At 40.1% G+C, this 27,764-nt stretch overlaps 1 protein-coding gene across 4 annotated transcripts in view; it reads right to left on the bottom strand.

Moving 5' to 3' along the window:
• Positions 1-4,349: 4,349 nt before the first annotated feature.
• The window catches only part of CNTN1 (contactin 1), a 263,603-nt gene continuing 240,188 nt past the window's right edge, over positions 4,350-27,764 (bottom strand). For all 4 annotated transcript variants that reach the window (XM_054811869.1, XM_054811813.1, XM_054811784.1 and 1 more), the window contains 4 exons: positions 27,441-27,627; positions 25,741-25,853; positions 24,476-24,632; positions 4,350-6,948 (listed from right to left, as the gene is read on the bottom strand). In XM_054811869.1, coding sequence (XP_054667844.1) covers positions 6,869-6,948; positions 24,476-24,632; positions 25,741-25,853; positions 27,441-27,627 — 537 coding nt within the window. In that variant the 3' untranslated portion in view covers positions 4,350-6,868. The remainder of the gene's footprint in view (positions 6,949-24,475; positions 24,633-25,740; positions 25,854-27,440; positions 27,628-27,764) is intronic.

Genomic DNA, 27,764 nt, shown 5'->3' with positions numbered 1-27,764 from the left:
ATTAGAGTTAAATTAACATCGGTAATTACCCACTTCAGAGTGCTCTCATAGAGAAGCTCTGACTGATGCATGTCAGCATTTATAGCTAAAAACCTCTGGGACTTGTCAAAGTAGCAGAGAAAACAATATACGATTTCATGAATATTATTGGCTAAACGTGGACTTGCAAAATAAATGGCAGTGCTTTCATGGTGGATGAGCAAAGGCCTCGTCACACAGAGCTTTGCCCTAAAGCCCTGTGCACGTCCCTGTCCCATTGTGAACTGCAGATACAGGTTAGTAAGCAGTAGGAACTGAGCTTTTGCAGAACCTACAGTAATCCTGAAGATTTTGAACAGAAAACTGAAAAACCCGTGCAGCTGGTAGTGCCAGCCCCGGGACACAGACACCTCCGCTGCCGAGCGGTGCCAAGGGGCCCTGGCGTGGCTTGGGGCTGCGCCAGCCGAAACCCAGTCCTGGGAGAAGTGCCGGTTGGGGACAGTGCCTAATGGGCAGTTTGCATAAAACAGCCCTGGTGTGGATAGCACGAGGTTTTAGCAGCATGGAAGCACCATTTTGGCTCCACCAACACAAATCAGCCACTGTGTCCCATGAGTGCTACCGTGCTGCAGGCACTGCGGAGCGGCTGCTCAGAGGGAGCTGTCTGGACAGGATAAATCCCTTGAGTCGAGTGCCTCTGGGAACTTTGTGCTTTTATATGTTTCTCCCTGTGAGAATCAGAAATGAACGTCACCGCGCAGCTAATCCGGTTACTGGCATGGGGGTCTGAGCTGCCGCTGCTGTGTGCTCCCAAAGCCTGCTTGCTTCGGGCTCGCCCGCGAGGGGAGCGCTGCCTGCTCAGCCCGGCTGCTGGGCATGGAAATCCTCACCCTTCACATGACACGGGCCTTAATCTGGGAAAATATTTGCTTTTCTCCTCCCGCTGGGGTCAGAGGAGAATTCATTGTCTTGTGCTGAATGCATCATTTCTGAGGTCAGAGCACCCTCGCCATGGCTGGCCAGAGGCTTGGTGCTCTGAGGACAACCTCCCCTCTTGCCCGCGTGCCCTCCAGAGCCCTGGGGTCACACCAACTGCATATTTCCCGAAGGCTTAAGCACGGGCCTGCAGCCAGGTAGTGACCCCCTGGTGCCATCCACCCTGCTGACTACAGCCCATGCTGACCCGGAGCCATGTGCCCACTGGACCACCAGGAAGGATCTGAACTTGTCTGGAGCTGAGCAGACAGTGGAGAACAGGAGGGCTGGTGCTGGACTGTCTCGGTGCCGTAGAAACGCTTCACTATGTGCAGCTTTCAGCAGGCATCAAATAACTGAAGGATGGAGGTGACGCTGTGACAGCCATCTAGAGGGGTTGATGCCAGGTCAGTATCTTTGTTCAGATGTGCCTACCAGCATCTGATCTTGCATGTTGTCATAATGCAGCTGGAGTGGGACTTACCTTCTCCAGCATCAGCTAACTACCGTTTAGAGCTATACCTCCTTCATAGCCAGTGGGCAGGCGCATTTAGGGGAGTGATTTGTCTGTCCTACGTACCCATCCAATATAGGATGAGATTAAGTCTGCTGTAAATACAGCTGTTTCTTGTGGTTGCAGACAAGAGTTCCCTCTGAAAACCATTACCAGCACTGGATGTGGAGTAGGATGGGGAAGAGGGAGAAGTCGAGCAGGTGTTTAATTTTCCCCTTTCCGCGCTCACCCATTAGTGATGTCCAGGGCAGGGTATACTCCCGGGCACAGGCACGGCTGCAGTTGGAGATATGCACCTGTACTGTCCCTCCCAGCACTCTTGGGCTGTACCTCCTGATGGGAACCAGCCCTCGGTGCCTCTGCTGCCAGGCTGTCGAATGCCTCCTCCTGGTGGGTGCAGAGCCCGTGTGACAGACATTTTTTTGCTAGAGTAATTATTCCACTTTCCCACGTAACACTAGCTAACCTTATGCCAGCATAGCTGCATTTATGCCAGATGCTTTGCTGACCCGGCATTTTGGGCCGGGCAGTGTCTGATTCTTTTTTGTCTGAGATGACGTATGGCTCTGGCACAACTCCCTAGTGCTGACCAAGCCCAGTATTAAAATACAGAAGGACTGTATTGCCACACTGCGATCCACTGTGAGTATGGGGCAGCAAGCAGGTTCAAATCCTTGGAAGCAGATCCCTGTAGGAATCAGAAGGCACTGAGCCTTTTCTGCTGCCTCCTTTGGGAGAGAAAGAAACCATTTCATACCTTTCTGTGAAGCAGATAGTGGCTGTGACAACACACTAAAGACCAAAAGCATCAGGTTTTAAAGGGACTTTTTAAATACAGACCAGTAAAATCCACTCATCAATACTCACTGGGGGCTGCTGTGGAAGTTACCTGCTAAATCATGAATTTTCTAAGTGTTGTGGGGAACTAAAATTGGCATAGTTTCCACTGTCATCCATATTAATCAGGAGAATAGACCACAGTCAAGATCAAATAAGGTGAAGGAAACACTTTTCATGTGTCTTTTCAAGACATTCTTTAGAGCAGACTTGGTTAATTGGCATCCAGGTAGAAGAAAAACATATTAGCCTGTCAAGAAAAGACAAGACAGCGCTACTTCTGTTTGAGATGTAAACATTATTTTTTATTTCCCATGCATGTGGACTTTCGTGCTTTCTGTCCTTCTGTTTTTGGAGATAAGAAGAATGTTAAAATGACAAAGCAAAAGGAACTAGTGGTAGAAAAGTTAAAGAAAAATGGATCATCTCTGGAAGAAATGGAGAGGGGCAATCTTCCTCTGCAAGACGTCGCTGATCTGTGCAGAAGGCAGATGGTTCCCACGTAGTGCTGATGTCCTCACACTGTGAAAAGACTCCACCAGATGACGTGTGCAAGGATGGAGCTTACACAGGTGCTAGAAGCTACAGAAATTGATACTGCTGCCAAAGGAATATCCTTAGCCCACACTGTACTGTTGTAACCTGAAAGACAGACATTTCCATGATGTATCTAAATAAACAAAATCTCCAAACAATAGTATTTGGAACTATTTCAAGATCTGTACTGGAATGTATTTGGGTATTACCTGATGTCTGTTATTTTAATTTTAATTCCAATAGGAAGTGTAGCTTAATGCAATGCTGAGGCAGATCAAGACTGGAAGATCTGGTCTTCAGCCAAATGTCTAATATTTAAAGCCCTGCTTTTTATCGTCTTCTGTAGCTTAGAGGCTCTCGAGTCTGGAAACAAAGAAGTTTCACAAACAAAACCAAGTTGCTCTTTGAAGGGTGGAAGTAATGAACCTTTTCTCCCCTGGGTTTATGGTCTATGCCCCATTCTTCCCCTCCTCGCTGTGTGACTGCAACGATCTCAGCTTCCGTCTCCTGCAATGCCATGTGCTCAGGCCTCCCCCAGCCGATACTCATCCCACGCTGTCCAGCCCCTGGGCCGGGCAGGAGCAAGGTGAGCCCTACCTGGCTTTGAGGTATTTGCTGGCCAGGCATCCGCCAGGCCAAAGGGAACAGGTAACACCAGGGATCATGCTGCAGCTGCCTCCAATGCAAATTCCTGATTTAAATCTCTACCTCCTACTCAGACTTAAGATTTTCTTCAGCATGATAGCTGCTGAATTTGTCTGCCACCGCCCAATACGTTTGAAATCATTACCAGAGAACTGGCAGACAGAGACTCAAACCTTTATTTCTTTTAGGACCAAGATAAAAACACAAACCCTACCTAATCAAAGTGGTGATAATCTCCTTCTCCCCAGGTCTGAGCCCTGCTCTGATTGACTAGACTGTCTTACAGGCGCAAGGCACAAGGAACACATTGTCTCACTGACTCCTCTCATTTAGTATCTCTGAAGATAAATGAAACCAATTTCTGCAATATGACCCCCAGCTCCATCAACTTCTTATATGCCACATTTTGTGCATTGTAGGGCCTGAACGTGACCCCTCAAAGGCTGGCAGTACCTTGGTCAGTTATACTTGATGTCACCTCTTGAAATTATTGTGATCACGCAAAGCATTTAATCAGTACAAAGTTTTGCCATTTCAGCCACCTTTCCTTGTACTATATCTACTGGAGTAGAAAACATCACCTGAAAAAAATACTCGGCTTGGTTAACTCTTGCTTCCAAAAAACGCTGATGAGGTCTCAGGAGACTCTCTGTCACTGACATTAGCAAAATCTTTCTATCTATATCACCTATAATCAAAGCAAAACAGCCACCCTTATCCCACAAAAGCTCTTTAACTCCAGCAAAACTCACAAGAAGGCAGGGCAGGGACACACAGGACCTCATTCCACCCACACCTTTACTGTCACAGATGACCACATCACTGGTATGAAATTAGAAAGCTCCAATTCAAAAGACAGTTATTATATTTTGAGTAACATTAATACATTTATTTAATTGTAATTTACTTTTCATTCATAAAAAGGACAAAGCACGGTCCTGCTCTACTCATTTGAAAAAAAAAAAAAAGATAAAAAGTAACTAAAAAAACAGTTCAATATTCATCAGTATCAAATAATAGTAATATCAAGTTTCCTGAAATATAAAGAAACAACAAATATGTCTATCTATATAAACTTTAATTAAGAACCTTGCGTTTTAAAGCAGATGATACATCAGTTAGTTTTTCTTGACAACAATTTGAAACTGAAGGTCCCAGTCAAATTTACACAATTAAGTGAAACAGAAAAATCTCCAACTATCTGATCAGTATGTGAGACCTACCTCATCTGTGTTGCTGATTTAAAAAAAGAAGTGGGTTTCCTTCCCAGGTCATTTCCATGCAAAAAACCAAATGGTTTTGCTTTTTACACCATGTATTAGAAAAGTAAAAGGCAATCATGCATTTGGCAAAAGATTTAGTTGTGTTGTAGATTATTATATAAAAATGAGTCATACTGCAAAAGAACCAAACCAAATGAAACACAATAAACCACAATTTTTTTTTTTACAGAAGGCTTACAGCGTATTAGTTTCTTATGTATGACGACAGCTCTTTTCTCTTTCAAATAATTATACAATTTATGAAACTCAGTAGTGTTTGACACTTTGACATTCCTCTATAGGGAAGTTATCACTTTCACCTATTTAAAAAATTTTCATCTTGTAACAAATAGTTAAAATTAAACTAAAACAGTAGTATTGATATTTATTAATGAAGACTCTACACTTTTACATGTAAATATATAGTACAAAATTATACAAATAAAAGAGGGGGTGTAAATTATTAATAGACCTATTCTTGCTTCATGTAAATATTATTATTACGGACCTCTACAGTATCAGTTCTAAAAAGATAAAATCTATTTCTAAGTAGCTAGCAAGGTTGTGCTAATAAAATATGATTCAAAGCTTATAATTCTTGAAGCATCAGACATTGCACTATTACTTGAGCCAGCTGATTCAATATCACTGTGTTTCTTCAACATTCACACTCAAACTAATTCCCAGCACACCATGGAAAATGAAAGGAATGTGCATTTCTTTAACAACTTAAAAAAAAAAAACCCAAACAAACCAATCAACCAAAAACCCAACACTGAAACACTCTAGACACAGTCAGAACAAAAACATTCTCTATCTCTAATAGAGTTCCCATTTTGCAAAGGCCATAGTAAACATTTAGAATCGACTAACAGTTGGGATCTGACTTTCATGTATTAGCACACAGTTGGATCATTCAGTACTCTATCAAATAGGGAGACGGCCTCAGAACTTTAAAACTCTTATTTACAACACTATGAACATTAGAATAATATCAAGTTCTTGAAAAAGCATATAATTCTCCCAAATGTACACCTTCACTACAGGAAGGTAACACCTGGCATCTGCAGCATAAAAATGTAAATATAGTAATTTTTTTTACTGTGCTACTCTGTTTTTGCCATTTATTGTATATCTTTTTTTATATTTTAAATCTTTTCACTTTAAAAAATAACATACATTTCCTACCATTTCATGGTCCACTTGGCTGATCTTAACATGGACTCCATCTCCAAACTCCTAAGTGTTATATTGCTACCTTAATAATAATAATAATAGTAATAATACTAAATCAAAACCAATACATTACGCTGCTTCCCTGAAAGCTGACATTTCACTCCTAAAATCAGCAACAACGACCATAACGGAATTTTTCAACAGCATTTTTTTAAGAAAAGAATATGGTAAATCTCGTGTCAGTGAAGTACAGGTAAATTCCTTTAAGCTGAGCATGCTACGCATGTCTCGGGTGTTCTGAACATCTTTAAAATAAAAAATTCCTTGCCACTGACTTTTATTTCAAGTCCTTCACGTTCTACCCAATAGCCTTGAGAAATACAGCTCTAAAAAAATGAAATGTTTTTGCTTTGACTGTCTCTCTAAAAACCAGTAATCCCAATAAATGATGATGGGGCCATTCAAAAATATGCAGTACACAAAACATATAGGATAGTACAGACAGACGTAGTACTCTTACATTTATCACATACAATCAACATTTCAATCTCTATTATATTTCACAATTTGTTATTCAAGTTAAAGCACCTACGTATGGTGATTTTACTTTCACTGTACAGCCTATGTTATTGGGTTTTAACACTGTAACTTGCCCCATTGGACCGAATCATGCAACTGTCACAGATCAGCATAAGTGTTTTATAAGGCATATTGGAACAAGTTAAAAATATTTCTTAGCCTTTCAAAAGTTGATTTACTTCATGAAGGAGTTCCTGGATGCCTCAGTCCTCTTAAAGTTCATAGGAAATCGGTAGGGTAATTTATTTTAAAGTGTAATTTATTTGGCTTAGGATGGTGCCACAGGAATCAAAAAGAGACGTGGTCCTCATCTTCAAAGGGAGTCCTTTGTGTTAGGCGGAGGACAAGGTAAATCCAGCTACATTCAGAATCCCGAGCAGGCGAGGACACCCAGCGTAGGCACCACCAGGACCAGGAGCAGAGTCGGTACTCCAGCAGCGGCACCTGCGCATGGAACAGATAAGAACATGGTGTTGGTCTTACCTCAGTATTACTCATGATGGGAAGGAACAACCCTGGATGCGAGCAAGAACGCGGGGTGCAAAGTCTGGAAAACCAGCTGGCATATCTCAGCACAGCCCCTACCTGTATGGATGATCTGAAAAGAACAAAGAGATTTGCTACAGTGCAGTGGAGGACTCGCTCTTTTGTTCCGCAAGAGCTGTTTATGCAGCGTGTTTATACGAGCAGCAAGGCCGTTCAGAACACATCAGTGTATTTTGATTTGGTTGGTCCAACAAGCCAGGAGGTTACATGAGGAGGTAAAAGGTCAAAATAAATATTTTAACATATGAAAACAAAATTAATGGAGTCTTTGAAACGTGACAAAACAAAGAGACACCTTTGGAAATGTTACTGTTCATATGATCCGCAATAATCTGAGAGATGTCAAAGAGCCTGGTCCGTTTGTTTACCTGCCAGATTACAAAGTCCAGATGGCCGACTTCTAGCAGTGTGGCATCAACATCTCTTAAAGTCACAAGGGTCTTTCTTAAACAAATATTTTAAGACAAAAAATACTGACCGCTTACAAACTTTACATGACTTGCTCTGGCAAACAGGCATAAGAATTGCTATTATGTTAAATGACTTGTGTAGCCATGGTCTAGCTCCCTGTTAAGAAGCATCAATATGAGAAAATGACCCAGCCAAACTGATACCGCCTGGCAGTCTGGCTGTCAGCCTTGGAGATGGGCCAAAGGAGCTGGAGAACGGTCTGTTTTTTCATCGCATTGGGCTTGTCTAAGCCAGGATGGTAGCGTGTAGGTGGGCAGTGCGGGACCCAGCTCGCTGCTCACGTTGCTGTTGGACACAAAGGACACAAGTGCTTGCAGCTGGCGGTGACAGTCCTGAGGAGCTGCTGGAACCAACCCACTGGACAGCTCTCCAGCAAATGTTCTTCTGAATGAGGGAAAACCAGACTGAAGAGGTAACACGTGAACCGAACAGCACAGATTTCAGCAGGCAGTCCCGTTTTAGTTAACAACAGGCACAGTATGACAAATTTCAACTATTCTTTCATAGAATTTAAAGTCCCAAAAGAGCATTCGCGTTTTCTCATCAGACCTCTTGCAAGGACAAGTAAATCACGCCATCTGGTCCAGCACTATGCAGGCTCCTAGAAAGACAGATCTGTAGGTTTTATGTGTCTGCCACAGAAGTTTCTGCATCTTTCAGGATAAATAAAGAGCTTCATTCTTCATTTTGTGTGTCTCAAACCTCCTATTAATAAGGTGCTTTATTAATTCTAAGATAGCAAAACAAGATCTTGAGTGTGAAAACAATGCTGGTTTGGAGTGAGAATTTGACCAACTAAATACTTATGTTACCTTCAAGCATTTATTTCTTAGAGCATTTCCTACCCAAAATAATAAGAAGGTAAGGAAACTACATGGAAATGAAACTGACTGATAACAAACCCCATTTTTTAATAAAATTTCTGCATTAAGTCCAAATCAGAAAACTCCACAGTTCACCAGCTCATTGGGTAGCTGTGGATATATGGCAGTGGTAGTATTTAGTCATTTGTGGTTCCTACATACATAATTGCAGGGATTTTTTCTGATGGGGCTTTCACAATATGGCTCAATACACCGTGGGTTTGACTGCCTTCTGATCAGCATGGTCTCTGATGCATACATGTGCTATTTGCAATTCCGAGATGAAAGCTTTGTCCCTCAAACAAATCATGCCTAAGGATGATTCTTCTCTTTGCAGAGTCATTTAATTGAGCCTTCATCTGCAATTCCCCATGTTCATAGCCCTATCTCCTCTCCTCATTTTGCTTTAAACAGCCCCACTCCAAACAATGGCAGTTTTCAGGCAGCTGTTCGGAAAGCCAGTTGGGAGCATATCTCAAACTAGAGTGCTTAGTTTTCTTTCCTCACTGGATTATTATAGTACTTCCCAACTAAATCCTGAGCATTGGTACGGTGGGAATACTGTACGTGCATATCACTGGAGAGAGCTGGGTCTGAAAACACCTTTCATCCAAGATATCTCTCTCTAGAGAAGGTGTCAGAGGAGTGTGTGCCCTCCCCATCCCAGGAACAGAAGTAAGCTTATGAGGTGACCAAATAGCACATGACAGCATGTGCCTACAGCTGTTCAAATGCACTTATGTAAAAATCATTTAACAAAAAGCTGACCATAAGCCACTAGCACACAGAAAGCCTGCCTTGTTTACTGTTGGCCTTCAGTAGTGAATTTAAGTGCTATTAGAAAGGCAGATCTGAAAGGCAGTGTCTCCTGACCCATGGATGAAGCTCTGTGCAGACCCCATCAGGGATATATTAAGAAGACAGCCTCCGAGACAGAGACAACTATTTCCCCCCCCTGTTTCTACCACAGAAGGTGGAAACAAGTATTTTACATGATCCTGGTTTCTCCATTGTCCCAACAGGGAGAAAGTCCACTGCATCTGCCACGAAGCCAGAATTTTAGGGCTTTCCACGCAGAATTTATTTTCAATTTCAGCTGTATTCCTCTTACTGTCTCCCTTCTTTCTAGGTCCACCACCCTGCTCCTCCTGGCTCTGGTCCTCACTCACATGAAATCTTTCTGCTGCTCCACTCTTTTCCCTGTTCCCCACACTGAACTCCATCCTTTTTCTCTTGCTTCTGACGCCTCAAAACTCTTCTCTGCGCCCATTCCCATCCTTTCCCCTACTGCTGTCTGAAGTCAAGATTCTTTCCTAAGTCCTTTCTGATATCCAAGCACTTGGAAAAACAAGATGAGAGACCTACCAATCCTTCTTCATCAGCTCAATTCAGCTGTAAAAAGAACATTTCTATGAATAGTACATTTTTCCATAGAAAGCAGTATATGCACCTCAGTGAAAGATAAAATTAAGGAAAATATTGGAAGATTGCTTTTGTAACTATCGATAAAGGAATTTTATGCTTAAAATGAACATGAATGTATGTTCAAATATATTCTTGTACACAACAACTGCACATTTTGGCAACTGTAAAAGTATGGGAGTGCATTTATCTGTACTTTTTAGTGATTTATGAGGCACATTAATCTTTTCTGTAGTCTTTATCCTTAAATATCAAAGTAGTGGTTCTTAATGAATGAAAAATAGCCATAGTAAAAATAATCCCGATTTCATATTTAAGACTATCCACAGAAAATGTATTCTGCCTTTGTCAGACCAGGATAATGCCTTTGGAAAGACACAACTAAACTCACATTTGGAATGCTTCTGATGAAGGAAAACATGAAAAAAAGTTTGCCAAGGGAAGCTGAATGATGAGCAAGTATGAGGAAGTTTCTATTTGCATGTAACTATTCTACAAAGAGAAAGGAATAATAAATCTTCCCCTGAGATGTGCTTGCTGGCTCCAGAATTAATAGTTAGCAATTCAGCCCATTACAGCAGTTCCTTACAAGGTTTAGGCACTGTTGCAGAGGTACGTATAACAGCTCTCCACCATGAAGCAAATCCTACCCTTAGACAGCACATTAACAGAACATTAGGAGGACAAATGCACATTAAACAGAGCACCTCTTCTTTTTTATTAGATTACTGACCCACATCAGGAACCATACTTTACTGGAAACACCATTCACCAGTGCATGACAGCCAGTACGCTCCTGCAGCTCATGAGTGGAAATTAGCCTAAGTCTTGCCTGAGTACAGACTACAAGATTGAATTCTGTGCAGTAATGCAATTGTGATCTGTCAGTTTTAACAATCTTTAAAAACTAAAGAAATGCCAGATAAAGACTTAATGAATGTGTACAAATAAACATGTGGATGTATATTAAAAGAGGATTATTAAGCTCCTTCTGAAGTCTGGCCAGGCATAAGCTGGATATATTTAGCACCTACAGAGTCATTCTCTCCTCATTGTTACAATGTGGGATCTCTCCTCTCAACCAGCATCTTCTGTATCCAGTATGGATGCCATTGCAAACTACAGCCATCAAAGTCAAGGCCAAAACCAAATCAGTATCACACGACCTAACCACCATGTGTGGACTTCATATCAAGAGTCCCCATTTCTTTCAAATAAACAATGAAACACACACCTTAAATTTGTCTTTTTTCCAACAGCCCCAAGCAAAAGTTGTGAAATCTTGCAGTATGGAGGCCTCACTATGTCTGCTATAGAGTTCTGTAGTTGATATTTTTAAACCTAGGACTAAACTATCTCCAGAAACGTATACTCAGAATGTAGCTTAACATTGAATACAATTTGTATGGGATGTGTGCAGTTAACCTAACTTTTTTCCTGTCTCCTATTCTCAGCAGCCCTTCTCACAAGGGGCTGTTTATCTGAATAAATTAAGAGAACAACTGCTGGATGGGTTTTTCTTCAGCAAGACCTTTACATATCACAGGAACTCCCGGTAAAGCCCCACTAATCCACAGCTTTCTATTTGTATTTTAAATTCTGTGCTGCCTTCTCAATCACATGAAGTCTAGGATGAAATCTTTTACACTTCTGAATGGAGATCCTAGATTTTACTGACATCTTGAACAGCATGCAACAGTTTTCCAATTATACTCAAAAGAAATGAAATCAATTTAATGCCTAAATGAAACAGGCATTGAAACAATGTATTTCCCAAGCCTTTGTAATAATTTGTTATTAAAAATACGTCATTATTTTCTTTAAATGTTATATTTAAGATATGACATTTTTGGCCCTATTCCCAACATCAGTATCTTTTTATGCTGAATTGTAAAAAAAAAATCTAGAGACCTGTTTAGAAATCTTACTTTCATCAGATCTGTGAACCAGGAAATTAGTTACTGGTCATCTGTGAAGCCGTCATATGTGAATAACTTCTCTTTCTCAGTGGGAAAGTGTTTGCCTGCCAACATACACAAACTACAAGCTATTCCTTGGCTAATCGTGAGCTGATTCTGTTGTGGCAAAACTCGTTCTCTGCTTTTTTTTTGTCAGGAAACATTGTTCAAGAATTAATTTGTATTAAATGACATCAGTTTTCTCTAGTTTCCAGGTACTGAACATCAAGGGGGAAGTCTACCTGACTGTTCTAGTTTGAGAAGGAGTATGGTTTTAAAGTATCTCAGCTATCCCCTTTATTGGGGTTTGTTTTGCACTGCAGAGCTGTCTTGGATAGCCTGTGCAGGACTGATTTAGTGGTAGTGCAAAGTAAAACCTGACATGAGCATACAGGGTGGAGCTGGATCCTCAGCGCCGCTGTTTCGCTCTACAGATCCACTCCTCTCGTGCTGCACAAATTGTTCAGGTAGATGCAGACTGGCTATCTGAATGATACAAACACATTTTTCATGACACAAGTTATACATTTAGTGAGAGTAATTTTTAGTAAGAGAAATTTTTCTTACCAGGATTCATACTTTATATGATTCACAAAGGATTTCAGTTTGTAATGTAAATTTTGTAACTTGTTAAGAAATGAGTCTGCCTTTGTGTCTGTTTTGCAAAATAGTTTTTTTTTTCTGAAAGAATGGCCAAAGTCCTACCAATTTTCTTGTAAATAATATTCTCCTTTTAGTCCAGGAACCAAGGACCCATCTTCCATCAGGACTGTCTGGTTTTATATCTCTTTACTTTAAGAAAGGTAAATGCAAAGCCTTCTCCTATTCTGTTTCTCCTTGCTTCTAACTAAGCTTGTCCACTTCTCTGGGAAAAAGTTAGGCCACCTGAAAAACAAAAAAAAGGGATTTTTGCCTGCTCTGTTTGTTAGTTTCTTTAGCATCTATTAGGCTTCATCAATATCTGTTTTCTGAGTGTTTTTGTATTTACCCAGGTAGAACAGAAAAGCAGAAAGGGAGGAAATGCAATTTCTTCAGGTTAAACTACATTGCATAAAAGAAATGGGTGGATTTGTAGTTTTGTCAACTGGCTTCTGAAAAGAAATTCCACTTGTCCCAGCTGGAAATACTGTCTTCATGAAAGACTACAGCAAAAGAAATGGGTAGTATCACCTGACATGATTTAAATCCTGCTATCCCTATTCATGGTAAATGGAAAATAACTGAAGTAATTAAAATACGCTTATCTTGCATCACTGGCAGCATTGCAAAGTCATGGGTCCAACTTTCCCTTGTCTAGGAATACCTTTGTTTGGGCACGAGGAAATTTTCCTCCTGCCTGTGCCATAAACCTTTCAAGAAAGGCGCTATGGAGTAATTCACAACCCAGTGAATTACTGTTTTGATGCAGAATAAATGTATAGGATGTCAATAATGCTGTCTGTGCATCTGCCCATGCTTTGTGCTGTGCTAAGGTTTGCTGTGCATCTACGGAACAGCTTTAAAACTGTTATAAGAAAAAGAGAGAACATTAAAAACGTATTTGAAGGGCTGCTGATGGTCTGGGTGGTTTGCCCACCCCATGGTGTTAGTCTGTCTTCTCCTACTTGAAAATCCATACACCAGAGCCAAGTAAACGTTTTCTTTTGTTCTGGCAAAGGCACCTGGTGTGTTGGCAGTGTCGGCTGCGGGGGCTGCTTTGCCACTGACTGGCCCTGCTACAGACCTGGGCTGCCAAAAATGAAAAGATGCCTTGGACTCTGAGGAAAATGAGATAATTTTCAGTCGCTGGGCTACTACTTAACTATCAATAAATGTAAATTATTTCTTAGCTACCTCTTCCCCTTCACATGTATTACCATTGATTACATAGTCTTTTGCATGGAGAGTTAAGTAGAAGACCACAGGTAATGTACTCTTTTAAAGCAGTATAGTCAATAAATAATAACAAGAACAATCTATGGGGATCCTTCCGTGACCCAGGCAACAGTTGTAGTTGTTGTACTTCACACGCATTTTCTGAGTTTCAGGATCACTTATATGATGTAAAGGCTTGTCCTACCTCTCAGCATCTGCCCTGTCTCTCCAGTCGTGAGCGATCACTCCAGACAAACTGGCTCCCCGGCAGCACCAGGAGTAGTGCCAGGCTAAGTAAGGCTGGATGATGTGCTCAGCCAGGATGAGGTGTTCACTGCTGGAAACGGCCTGCTGGAGCAGCCGGAGGAGCTTGGAGCGAGTTTTGGTAGCTCGCCTGCATAGAAAAGCTTGTCTGTGATTACACCCATTGTCTGGTGTGGCAACTGTGAATGTTCCCACATAAATGTATTCTGCATTGCCTCAGAAATTACGGCTGATAGTCATTCAGAGGAATTTGAGCATCCTCTGAGATAGTCATTGACAGGTTTTTCACCAAAAGGGGATAATTTTTCAGGAAAAACAAATGGGAGGTCAGAAGAGAATGTTTCATTGTAACCCTGAAAAGAAGAGATAGGACAGATCTTTGGCCAGCTGGCATGTATGGGGATTTCTGAGCGAGGAACCTACTGCTCCTTGTTCAAGAAAATAGGGATTTGTGAATGTTTTTTACAAATAAATTCACCCCAAGGATACACCAGATGTGTCACTCCTTTTCACTTGCAAATAGTCCACGTTTTAACAACCACACGGTACAATGAGTGAACCGTAGAAACTCTTCAGATGCAAAATGGTGGTGAATTAATGGGAAAAATACTATGGTTTTGGAATTTCTGTGTTCTTGGAAACAAATGTGGCATGTATAAATACTGAAGTACATTAAAAGCCTGTCTTAAAAATCTTTATCTTTCAGCCTGGAAGCCTGGCTCACGCATCAGAAGCTGAAGAAGGATACCCTCAGCTCCTACAAGAGTAGAAGTGCCCAGTCTCAACAAGCTGGATGACAGTGCTTGCTCCGTGGCAGGGAGAGGCTGCCATCCCTCCGCAGCACGCGACAAGACTTACACAGCACGTATGGAACAGCGCAGGGCTCATGCTCGTGAAACTGGCTGTGTCCTATACAGTCTTCATGTACAGGTAAGTCCCATCACTGCGCGGTCCTTGAGAGAGAGGGAGGTAAAATGGAAGGCAGGCAGTGCTGCCAAAACACAGCCTTCCTCCCTCTGCTCCCTGAGTGCAGCAGCACAGCAAGCAAGGAACAACGGGAACAGGAATCGCCCAGGGCCGGGGAGCAACATGGCAAATATGCAGCAGAATCAACTAGCGGACCGAGAAGCAGCAAAGAAAATAAGTTAGTCCAACAGGTCAGCTCAGCTTCAATTTGGCCTTGCTATTCAGCAAGGCAGAAAAAGTCTTAAATTAGGCATGAAAGTTACTGCAGAAAGGAAGAAAGCAAACAGCTGGCCTAGCATGTGTCTCCCTCGAGGAAAATAATGTCATTTTTACTGATAAGGATATACTTTGAAGAATTGGGTACTGTTAAATGAGAAAGGTCAATACAATTTTCCAAGGTAGCTGGGTAGCAGGATCTCTGGTAAAGAAGACAGATAGGAACAGGCAGGATAAAGCATCTTAGAGGGCTGCACAGGCTGCATAAACCAGAGAAAAGGCACACTGGTTAACACAGAACCTTTACTGGGAATGCTCCCATTTCCCCAGTTCCCAACAAAGGTAAAATAAAAGGAGAAACAGATAAAGGCAGAAACTAGCAAGAACACACAAAAACTTAAGAGCAGGGGGTGAGTATAGAAATTGTTCCCAGTTCGATACATTTGTCAGCAACTCCATCTGGCTTTCTGAACAAAGTAATCTTCGCACTGTGAGGACGTCACAGGTAGATGCTGAAAAAGCTGTGATTGCTACCACATTCCCCTCCAGCTGAGCACATCATTTTACATTTCAGTGTTCTGATACAGAAGTACTAACAGCCATTGTAACTGAGTGCAAACGCTTCCTTTAAAGCCAAATAAAGCTTTTTACCTCCATACTGTGTAATGTCAGAAAAAGATTTGAAACAACCCATCACTGGGTTCTATTATTGTAGAAAATAGTAACTTAGAAATGCATGAAATAGGTCTTTTAGGGAGTGAAAGACAAAATCTTCTCATGTGGAGGTAAATGAGGGAAACATTTTTACAGCTAATAACTAAATGAGCCAGCAGTGCCTAAACACAGCTTTAAACAGCTGCTCCTCTGTTCAGATGAGTGACTTATGCTGCCACATTAAATTCTACATTTCACTTATTTCTGCTCATCAGTATTAGAATATAATGCTGAGTTACAGAATTTAAGCACAGAGAGGATCACTATGTCTTTTAATGTATATCCTGTATCATCTAAATATTGCCTCATACAATATGGTTTAAGTAGCCTTTGCCTTAGTTTCTCCTGTGCTGAGCCCAGGAAGATGCATTTTTTTCTAAAAGACACCTTCTAAAATGGCTTGTAGCCTTGATTCAAAAACACCAGGAGTTGAAATGCAAAAACTCCAGATAATTTTCATGGTTCTGGAGAAGAAATTTTCATATTGATCTTCTGTTAAATTTCTCTCCTGATAAAGTTCTTCAGCCACTCTACAGCTAGAGCCACAAGCACCAAATTTAATACTCTGAAACATTCACATGGACTTACAGCTATCTTTAGAAGGATCCTTCTGACATTTCCTACTTTGACAGAAGTAATATTCTTCCTTCCTTCCTTCCTTTCCCATTAGCTTACTATAATTGTGCTGAACAGTCACAGAAGACAGAGCAGGTAGCACCCTTCCAATGCCTACTTCTGAGAACTCTGTTGCCAACTCTCCATCTATTGCTTCTATGAAAAGGCTTTAGAAATATGGTAAAAGTAAAATATATGGTATAATCTTTAAAGGCAAGAACATTTTGGCATCAAAATCCTTCAGATATTCTGAAAAAGGCACGGAGAATTTCAGTATGTAACAAGACATACTATTTAATATACCTATGCGAAGAAGGCCAAAATACACACAAGTATTTCCTATATGGTCACTGGCACTTAAAAGAGATGTTTGAGTTAGCAAATATGTGATTTTATCTGCTCTTTATACCTGTAGTTCCAAATAAATCTATTTATACATGAATACAAACCTGCCAAATAATCACTGTTCAAACTGTGCTTCTAAAGAAACATTTATCTTTTAATGTACTGTGAGTAGATCTGAAGTTCGGAAGTTGTGCAGTTCACAGTTCACACAAAACACCTGGTTGTACCTGGTTGTACCACTGGGGATGTCTAGTCTGACCTCCCACTCATATCAGGACTGTCGCCAACACTGGATGCCATCAGCCGCAGCTTTGCCTACCTGAGTCGCAGGAATCTCCAAAGATGAAAACTGCACAGCTTCTCTGGGTAACCAGTGCTACACTACCCTCTGGGTGAAATTTTTTGTAATGCCCAGCCTGAATCTCCCAAATTGCAATTTCTGGCCACTGCCCTGATTATATCATCCGCCATTATCAAGACTTTGGATCCATCATCTTTGTAACTGTTTTTTACACAGTTCTGTACTTCTGTTAGACCACCCCTCTCCACCACGCTAAGCCTTGGTGTTTATTAAAGAACCTAGACTCTGTGATACTTCCTTAAAACTACACTAAAGAGCTGTGCGCTTTCCTTACTACCACAGAGTCTTTCTGAGGTCCCTTGGACTTTGCCACTGAAGTAACTGGAAAACTATCACTGCTGCCTTTGTCAGAGAATCACTGGGTTTTGTTCTCTTAAGAGAGAGGTTTCATCAAGAGGTGTGTTACAGCAAGACGTCCAACCTAGGACTTCTGAATCACTCTCCTCGCTAAGAAGAAAAGGAGTCTGGCTAGGTTAGGTGCATAAAACTGAGAGGTATGAGCACGCCGCCACTCCAAGGCACCCAGAAAAAGTAAGATAGATTGTTAACTGCTGAACTGAAAAATACCACAAGGATTTGAATAATGCAGTTCCACAGCTTGCTACTGAAAATTAAAACATGTTAGAATTGTCATGACTAGAAAGTATTCCCTTCTTCTTTCTTTCACCCCTGTGATGATGTCTGCAATCCTGTCTAGATTATTAAGGGGAAAAAAATTAATGAGATGAGTCTTCCAAAGATTATTTTAAATCACTCTAAACACTACTTGGCTGGCTTTGATTTCTCAAAGCAATTAAAAATACTGTATAAATATAGTTCAATAGCTAAATGTCCTACCAAGAGGTGAAAGCAGAATATACATTTGTATTAAATTAAATCATTATGCATCAAAGGGATTACACTATTAAAGCAAAATACTAATCTTGGCTTTCACTCTATGAGCTATGTGATTTTTTTCTGTAATATTCTTTTTTGCTATGTTGCTACATTTAAGCATAAGAGAGTTAAATAATTATCTTTTGGATTTTTTTCCATGTTCTTCTAATGGTAGAGTACAATGAATATAAAATACCAAGCATTTTGTTTCATAAAAGTGAAGGAGTATCACGCTCCTGTGTTGGTGCAATAAAAAACCTGAAAGTACCTGTATGATATACCTCAACAACTGGATACATTAACAGAGATTAATAGTTCAGCCAAACTGAATTTGAATGTCAGACCTTTAATTCATTGATGAATTGATGGTCCTACTGAAACAGTGGCAATCAAAACCTAGCGGAATTTTGAAAAAAGGTTTTCTAACTGCCCAGTGAACCAAAATTTATTTTTCTTCTTCTCCTTAAGCATTTAAAAAGTCAGTCATTGTTTGGTGGGTAACATCCAAACTGCTGAAAACAGTGAAGTATTTAATGGGTTCAGAAGAAGAACTAATCCTTCTCCATCAACTAAATATTATTCAGGCATTTCATAGTACACTTTCCTGAAGCTGGGAGTGTAGGGTCAGCATTAGTGAGTCAGACCAAAGGCCTACCTAGCTCAGGACCTACTCTAACTCAGGACCCAACAGTGGTCTGTAACAGATGCAGCGGAAGGGGAAAAAAAAATCATGGCATGCAGAATCTGACTTTCCTCTTACATTCCTTCCCACTTGTACTGAAGCAGCTCCTGAGGTACTTCGTAGCTTCTGTTCAGTAGCTCCCGAGTCCCAGCCTGAACATGGGACAGAGTTTTAAATAAGGGCTGGTAGACCAAGCCTCTATTTATAACTTTGTCCTGCACAACATCCTGTCACAGGAGGTTCCACAATTTAATTTTGTGCCGTGCAAAAGAGCATTTCTTTGATAGTTTTTGATCTGCTGCCTGCTAATTTTACCGAGTACCTTCATTCTCATAATGTGAAGAAAAGTGAATAATCTTTTCCTACTTACCTCTTCCCATTGCTCATGACTACCTTACTAGTCATCCTTAACTCTAGCTGAAGGCTCCTTGCCTCTCTCGCACACCTCACCCCGAACTCACTCCATAGCTGTGGTACCTTCACTGATTTTCTCTATATTTTTATAGTATCTTTCCTTAGTATCTGTTAGTATCTTCATTATCTTTACTTTCTGGGATCCAACAAGAATGTATGTTTTCTGTGATAGTCACACCTTCCCGTAGCATTCTTGCAAGCTTGGGGCTAGCCAGCAAAATCTCCAACACGTTAAAACATGTAACAAGGTATATGAAGTTGCCATAGATTTCTTTTTTGCTAAAGTTTAAAGGCACTGCAGAGTTCTCATGCCTTCATGTGACCGAGCAACTGCCCTCAGTGGGGATTTTGCAGGCAATTCCCAAGCTCACAGACAGGCATGTAGCAACTCAGACCGAAGATGAAAGCAGGAGGAAGTTACACGGTCCTTTTCAAGACAGTGACCACTTTTTATGTTTTCTGATGTGTAACAGCTATGGGTTCCTGACTCGTCAGTGTTCTCTGATAATGAGTAACCTACCCTGCTTTTGTTTTGTGCGATACTGTTCTCCTAAACCTCTGCTGTGTTCTAAATCCATGTACACACACATCCAATTTCTAGCCTGTCAACCACCATTGCGCAGCTTAGTTATGAACCTTACGGCTAAAAATGAAATTTTGTTGTATTCAAACTTTGTATCCAGGCTCTCCCATATAAATAAACATAAATGTCAAAATAAACAGCATTGGAATTATCATACGATAATGCAGACTAAGAAAACATAATTATGATATGAAAACATTTCTGCAGTCTGTCCTACTGTTGAGTTTGAATACAAGAAAAAATTGAAATTAAGGACAATACAGCTTTTCAAGAAAATGCTTTTTCTAGCAATGAATATGTTGTAATGCATGTAGTTGTCAAACCTTAGCTGTCAAAGTAAGGCTTGGGAGGAGGCAGTGCCAATAAATTAGAATTCTGATGAAAAGAAATGTGATGATGAAGGAAAATAAAGAGAAATACCAGACAACCAAGTATGTTGTTTTAGGCAGATTTTTGTACCAGGTTAGAGGGTATTCTGAGTATTTTCTACCTAATATTCGAGCCATGAGACAACAGCCAAATGCATTGTGAAAATTACAGCTCTTGTAGAGGACAGCTCTTTTGGAAATGTATTTTTAGTTTAGTAAAAGCTTTTTGTTACATTTTTGTCACAGATGCACAGTAAGTTCCAAGATGCGTAACAGAGGATTGTCATGCCAGTTAAAGGACTGTTTTCATCAGCATTCCTCACGATTTTTACCTCTGTTCTCCTCTTTTCTTATTTCTACAACCATCTTTGCAACAGATGGACATTTTCAAATTATGATCAAAAGATTTTGATTATACCACATGAAAAGTGAATGATCACCTGATTTACTTGGTACTAATATGTGCAATAAATATTAATGTCCCCTTTAAATACTAATAAAAAAATAAAATATAAAATAATTAAAATGTTTGTATGAATTACTACGGGCAAGAATTTTGCATTTTCCTTTGAAAAAGCTATGCTTCAAAGTAAATACTTTTTCAGGATCCTAAAACATGCCCCTGGCAAATGAAATTCATATGTCTATATATATGTGTGCAGTGAACACAGAGAAGCTGTAATTTTGTTCTCTTGCTATAAGCATATACAATACATAAATTATTCTTTGTCCATGTCACTATTTAAACTGAGACATTAACCTGATTTCATATTTGAAAGTGAAGGAACGTGGTATCATCATTTTTTCACAGTATTTTCCCAAATCAGAAGTTAACCTCCCCTCTCCCGCATCCCAGATGAAATTTTAAAATTTGAGACCTTGATTCTTTTTTCTTTTCTTACTCTGGCAAAAATTAATTGCTCTGAGGCCAGTGCAGTTGCACAAGTGAAGTGAAGTGAGAAAAGAACCAAGCACCATATGGTTTTAGTTTCTACTGACTGCAAGATTGCTTTGATTACATTAATATTAGCATCATGACAAAGCACTGCAATCCAAGAAGCGTGCAAGAGACAAAAAAAATCTCAGCCTTTAATATATTTCAAAGAAAAGACATAAGTCTGTTGTTAACCACTGAAATGGAGTCTTTTGGTTAAACAAGTAGTTCCAACCTTCAACGGGTTGATATATCTCAAGAATGAATTTTAAATTGTGTAGCCCAATAATTTACTATGATGAGCTTGACAAATATCCCCAAACCTCTAACTGTACAACAGGCACTGGACGATAAAATCCAACAGTTCATGACTGTATTTTACACTGATTATAACTGTATGCTGAAATGCAGCTCAGCATATATACGGTGAGTGATTTCATAAGCACTTATATTTGAAGATGTTCACTAAAAAAAAAGGCATGTGAGATGGCTGTTTGGTAAACTTCCTTTATATCATTCTCAACTAAAACACTGTACCCTGTAGGAAGCTGACTGGCTATGAGGGCAAAGTTGCTGCAGGATGTTTGCTGCCTTCTTCAGCATGTGCCTGGGTTTTCTGTAAGAAGGAAGAGGATGAGGAAAACACAAAAGATAGTTTCTCCCTTAGACAAGGGGTTGAGCTAGAAATACCATATATTTCTAGTTTCTTTTACATTTTACTTTCAAATGTAACTTTTGTTAGTTAAAATGTGTCCTATTTTTAATACCTAAGTTAAGACCTCAGGGCCGGTTAGGGTTCCTGAACTAGATGCTCTTGTACTTAAAACTAATTCAGACCTAATTCAGCAAGTGCTAAGAATTATTCAGAGTACATCTACAACAGGCTGACAACACGGTAGCGTAGCACAGCAACAGCAGCCACACAAATCAAGGAAATGGTTTTGGTTTGCAAAAGGGTGCAATTCATATGTCTGAAATATAGGCCAAAAGATGTCTTCTGGTGTCCTGTCTGGCCTCCATTTGTTGATCCAGAAGAACTCAGGTGTCCTGTAGATCATGTCATGCCTGCCAGCATTGTGTGGATGTCCCTGGTAATCTGCGGCACATCAAATGCTGCAGACTTTGTTTAAGCTTCTGAATTACACCCTAGATCACAACTGATTATAATGGGAGCTTAGACACCAAACTCAGGTGAATTATGTAGATTACTTTGGATTTGACACCCAATGAACAACAGGAAAAACACCAATCTGGAAGACACAGCTTTTCTAGACATTCCTCTCTCTTCAGTGCAGTCTTCCAGTTTGCTTAAGATGTGGTCATTTCTGGTCAGCACCCAGGCTATTTTGAACCCCTGCCCTAGTAGCATTTGTAGAGTGCTAACTCTCCCAGAGGTGCTATGTCTGTATGGGCACGCTTGGGGCAGACCTCACTGGCAAGACCGATCAGCTTGGGCTCAACATTGTACAGACATGATGGTTCTGCTTCCAGTCTGGGAAGTTATCTATTGGCTGCTACCTAAAAGGTCTTTGCACCATGCTGGTGATAGATGATAATATATGTATGATACAAAGATGACCTAAGAGCATATGCTAAATGGATTAAGAATTCAGTCGCTGGCAGATTTCAAAATAGAATTATTGAAGAATGGTCATTGAATTTCTAGTGTAATTCCACAGTGACAGTAATAGACCGAACACAATCCAATCATTTTCATCAAAACCAAAAGTAAACAGCTCAGGAGCTGTCTACAGGAACCAAAATGGCAAAGTAGTAAGGAGTGATGATGACAATGCATTCATGCAGAAATTCAGATAGCATGGGAACTTAAGCCATTCAAACCAACTGTTCTTCATCATAGCCACATGCAAAATTATACACTAAGGAAAAAAAGAGACATGCCACAGATCAGACACTGTATCCTGGAAAGCAAGGATTCCAGGAAGGATTTAGACCTGGTGTTGGAGAAACAAGATGAACACCATTTTATAGACCAGTGCAAGGAAATAAATGGCTAATGAAAGCCTTTCATGAATAATGCTGGGAGTAGTAAGTGTACGGAGGGGAGACTGTCTCTGCAGCCAGAAGAGTTGAAACAGTGCATATAGTTATAGTGTCTACAGTCCTAAAGAAATTCTCAGAAGTTGGAGAGGCGAAGAGAAGAGCTGTTGGAATTATTTAAGACCTGAAGAAAATGTTATCATGGAGAAATTCAAGGTGCTCAGTCTGTTTAGCATTTGATCAGTCACTTGACTGATACATATACATTTCTTAATGGGGAGAATTTATTGGGTACAAAAAGACTTGTTGATCTAGACAAAGGCTATAAAAGGAAACAATGGCCAGATCCCCAAAACAGACAAGTATCGATTAAAAATTAGGCAAAAACCCCTGCAGGTGATTAATCATGAGAACAAAATATCTGGCAGATGATGGATTCTCCCCCTCTAGATTTCATTTGATCAAGAGTGGAATAGATGCTTCATACAAACAAAAATGGTGATACCCATGAGTTCACACTAGGTGATATAAACTGTACATATTATTGAAAACCAGTAGACTGGAGGTCCACTCCTTTAGTGGACCTCACAGTGCACAGATAATATAGCATAGGCATTGCTTTTTTTAAAAGACACAATAATGGTTGCACTCACTGTGTGATGAGAATACTGTTGATGCTTAATCCTTACTATTCCCCAAGTTAATTTTTTAATTAAAAAGACAAGAATACAATGTAAATGTTTAAATCATAACCTTGCAGAGACACTATCCAAGTCCCAGATGTTTATTCATTATGTTCTACTTCATAGACTGTGTGCTAAGGCACTACTTAAATTACAAAACTAACAGGAAAAAGATTTGCAGACCATGTCTGAGCTCGTAGATAGAATCAACACTGAGTAGAAGTTGAATCAGTCAGACCTGTGCAAGCTCCCTTCCCCTCTGCCAATCATCCAGACCACTCTAAAATTGAGCATGTTGCATTTCTCATTGCTTATCCATCTGTGTGTGTCAGCTTCCCTTGTCTACTGGAAAGTGGAACTCCACTAGAAATTGGTCTGTGGACCACTGTGGACCACCCACTTTTCTCAGTTACTTTCTCTCCTCTCAGTGGCAGTTGACAAAGGAATGAGATATAGAGGCAATGGGTACTAGAAGCTGCAGGATTATTGCAAGTTGACGTCTTGAGCCTGAGGCCGGCACCATGCAGTTATGCTTGTAGGACACTACTAAAACTGGTAGCCTGCTGGGGGCACCAGTAGAAACAGTCTGATTCTTGGAAGATTGACAGTGCTTCTGGGATTGAGCTGGACTGAGCTGCAGTGTCCTGCGTGCATTACAAGTCTTCAGAAAGATTTTAAGATAAACCCTAATTCTCAGTGCAGTCACTGCTGAAGAGCTACCTCTCCAGTTTTGGATGGGAATGGTGTCCCATCTCTGGACAGTGTGCAAGAGGAAAATATTCAGTCCAAGATTTCCAAGGAGTGTGGGAAAGAAGAAAGGAAGTTATCTGCTCACCTGAAATTTTTATTTGAGCTACTTCTCCATCTCCTCCTTCACTATGTGCTCGGACCTCAACAACATATTCACCATCACTGGGGACTGGGACCTCTATTGTGTGCTTTCCAGTTGAAAACAACTTGCCTTCATGTTGTCCATCTGGTCTATACAGTACCTAGGAAAGTCATGGTAAGTATAGTTATTGAAATGCTACATTTCCATGAAAGCACAGTTACATATATACAGTGTGTAAATTAATAAGTATTAGGTTTTCATTTATATATGAAGCATATACATATAAAAACTTAGTTGCAGTTACTCCTTTTTCTATTTTTACATAGGGTGAATCTAGACAGGTTGTTTCCTCATTGTTTTTCTGTTATAAAATTATTCTGCCTTTTGAAAAATAATTTCAGCCCCTACATTCAAAATAAGTAACTAAATGATGGAGGATAATAATGCAGGGTGTCAAAGAACATCAAATAAATCTCAGCTGGGTCTTCTGACATTAGATTTATTACCATTTTTATAAATCAAACAAGTATTAATTTTATTATTAACTCTGAGTGCTGTTAAACTATTGCAAATTCGATGGTATATGTCTTGTACTCTTTCTGGAATCACCTCTGTGAAACATTTTCAGCAATTCCCAGGAAGCAGTTCAACTCCTCAAGCAAAATTTGTACATGTAGAACATGACACTAATTTTCTAACTGCCAAGCAAGCAGCAAAGTTAAACAGGAATTAATTTTTGGAAGCTTTCTATATGCCCTATAGTTAGTATATACACTTGCTCTAGTTACACGGTAATTGCATCTAACAAGGTTAAGTGTCCCTTCCCTTCCCCTACCTTCCCAGGCTTTAAATAACTTGTGTTCCAGGAACTGTAGCTCCCATGGAGATGGGAAAGAAAAGCTGGAACAATACATACCGGTATAAGGAAAAACTATTAAAGTGTACAATTTTTTAAAGCATTATTTTTAGCCAATAGACAATAAATGTAATAATCATATGGGAAATCAGGTTGCTGCAGTCACTGATCTAAAGTTTCCCATAAAATGGCTCACTGCCCAATTGAATTTCAGTGGCCCAATGTTTTCTCATCGTATTGATTAAGCCCACTGGCTTTGCCCTAAGCCTACTGGATGTCTGCGATCTCTGAGCATGATACCCTCATCTTTGGCATGCAACTAAGTCTGAGTAGGTACCAAAATTCAACGCTGTCTATAAAATAAACCTCATATAGCATACACAAAGATAAAAAATATTTTCATAGATCATACTTTGTATCCTTCAACTGCAGACTCATTCGACATTGCCTTCACATGATCCCAAGTGATGATATACCTTGAACCAGATCTTACAGAACTGATAATTCTTGGACGCTGGCTCGGAGCTGAAAAGCAAAATATGTGTAACGTGCACATAAATGAGATTTCATAAACATTCAATGTTATTTTTATTAAGACATGTAAAAATGTAAAAAGTGAAATTACGGCTGATGTTTATATGATTAAGGGATAGTCTCCTTCCTGGAATGAACTGCTACAGCTCCAGCCAGGCAATTTTGGATGGCTTGTGCAGTGGCTGCTTTGTGGGTTTGCCTTTCTGTGTTGCCAGAATGGAAGTGGCCAACATTACCCCTCACTGTTGCTGACCATGTGTGTTTGCTGGCATGCAAATATAACTATGTTCAGAACCTCCCAGAAATGTGGCTTGAATCATATTTATTCATTGAGATTAAATATTTAATTAACCATTTAAAGGCATTTCTACAGCATTTAACTCAGTAGAAATCAGAGTACCCCACTGCAGAAACCATTAATTATATTTCATACAATAAGCTTATAAAAATGGAGTCATCTTATTCAACACAAATGAACCCTGCAGGTCCAAGTTGAGCAATACACTATTTATTGACAGAAATCCTCAAATAAGTTGTACATATTTTTAGCCCATATGAGTATGTTTTAAATACACAAACTGTGTTTCTTAATTGAATGTTTCTCAGCATATGTTAGTGCTAGGTATCATCATTAAGTCAGGAGCTATATTCAGAAACCTATTAGGGCATGTAAATTCAAGGGTGCGATTCAGATCACCCACTTTTCAAGGCTGCCTGACCTGGCTCCCTCTACTGTTAATGAAAAAGGCAATTGGTCACATTTTAATAGTCAGAATACAATCCCTCTTGCTATTGATTAAACAAAAAGCCATGGTATAGCTGCCTAAGTAATAGTTGACTTGAATTGCTCATCACTTGGAATACCATGTCCAGCTCTGGGCCCCCCAGTACAGGAAAGACACTGGTAATCTGGAGTGAGTTCAGCAGAGGGCCACCGACCTGATGGGGAGCTGGAGCACTTGCTCCGTGAAGGGAGGTTTAGAGAGCTGGGCTTGTTCACCCTGGAGAACGAACTCCTTTGGAGGGGGCCTAAGAGCCACCTGTCTGTTCTTATAGGGATATTATTAAGACAGAGCCAGGCTCTTCAAAATGGTACATGGCAGGAGGATGAGTGACAAAAGGCACAAACTTGATTAAAAGAGGCTCAGACTAGATGCTAGGAAAAACAGTCAGAGAATGAAAAAAGTTTACCAGAGGGGAGGTTGTCCAGTCTCTGTCCCTGGAGGTTTTCAAGACTCAACTGGATCAAGATCCTGAGCAACCCCGTCTGAGCTTGTAGCTGACACTGCTTTGAGCACAAGGTTGGACCTTCTGAGTCCCTTCCAGCCTGAATTATCCTATGAGCCTATACTCTGTGTCTCCTTACCAACTTTCGTAAGATATCCACATTGTTTATGGCAACAAAAGAGAGGAAGTAGAGCCTTTGTAGAACTTTTCAGACCAAGAACCAATACAACATAAAGGGAGAACACTGGGTATACGAATGAGAAGCAAAGTTTGAAGACATGATGGACATGATGCAACATGCAATAATGAAGTACATGACATTACACGCAACCTAATGCTCCATTTACTTACGTGCTTTCCTGGTAATAATATCGATGGTTCTACTGGGAGGTCCATAGCCTGCACTATTGAAGGCAGAAACATCTACATGGTAGCGAGTGTTAGGCTTCAGGTTTTCCAGTTTGGTTGAATATTCTTGATTGCTCACTTGTACCCGCTGTGCAGCTGCTTCTTTATCATGAGCAGCCCAGTAACGAATCTGGAAGCAATAAATTGAATGATTAAATTTAGCATATTTAGTCAAAAAGAAAGTTTATCAAAAATTATGTACGCTTGGTATTTCTGTACTATATACTTTGGGTAATAAGTGAAGTAAAAGAAATCTAACAGCAATAG

This window comes from Grus americana, chromosome 1 (assembly GCF_028858705.1).
Source record: "Grus americana isolate bGruAme1 chromosome 1, bGruAme1.mat, whole genome shotgun sequence".
Classification (NCBI taxonomy): Eukaryota; Metazoa; Chordata; class Aves; order Gruiformes; family Gruidae; genus Grus; species Grus americana.
The sequence above is the reverse complement of the archived record's forward strand: the minus strand, read 5'-3'. Positions and strand labels throughout refer to the sequence as shown.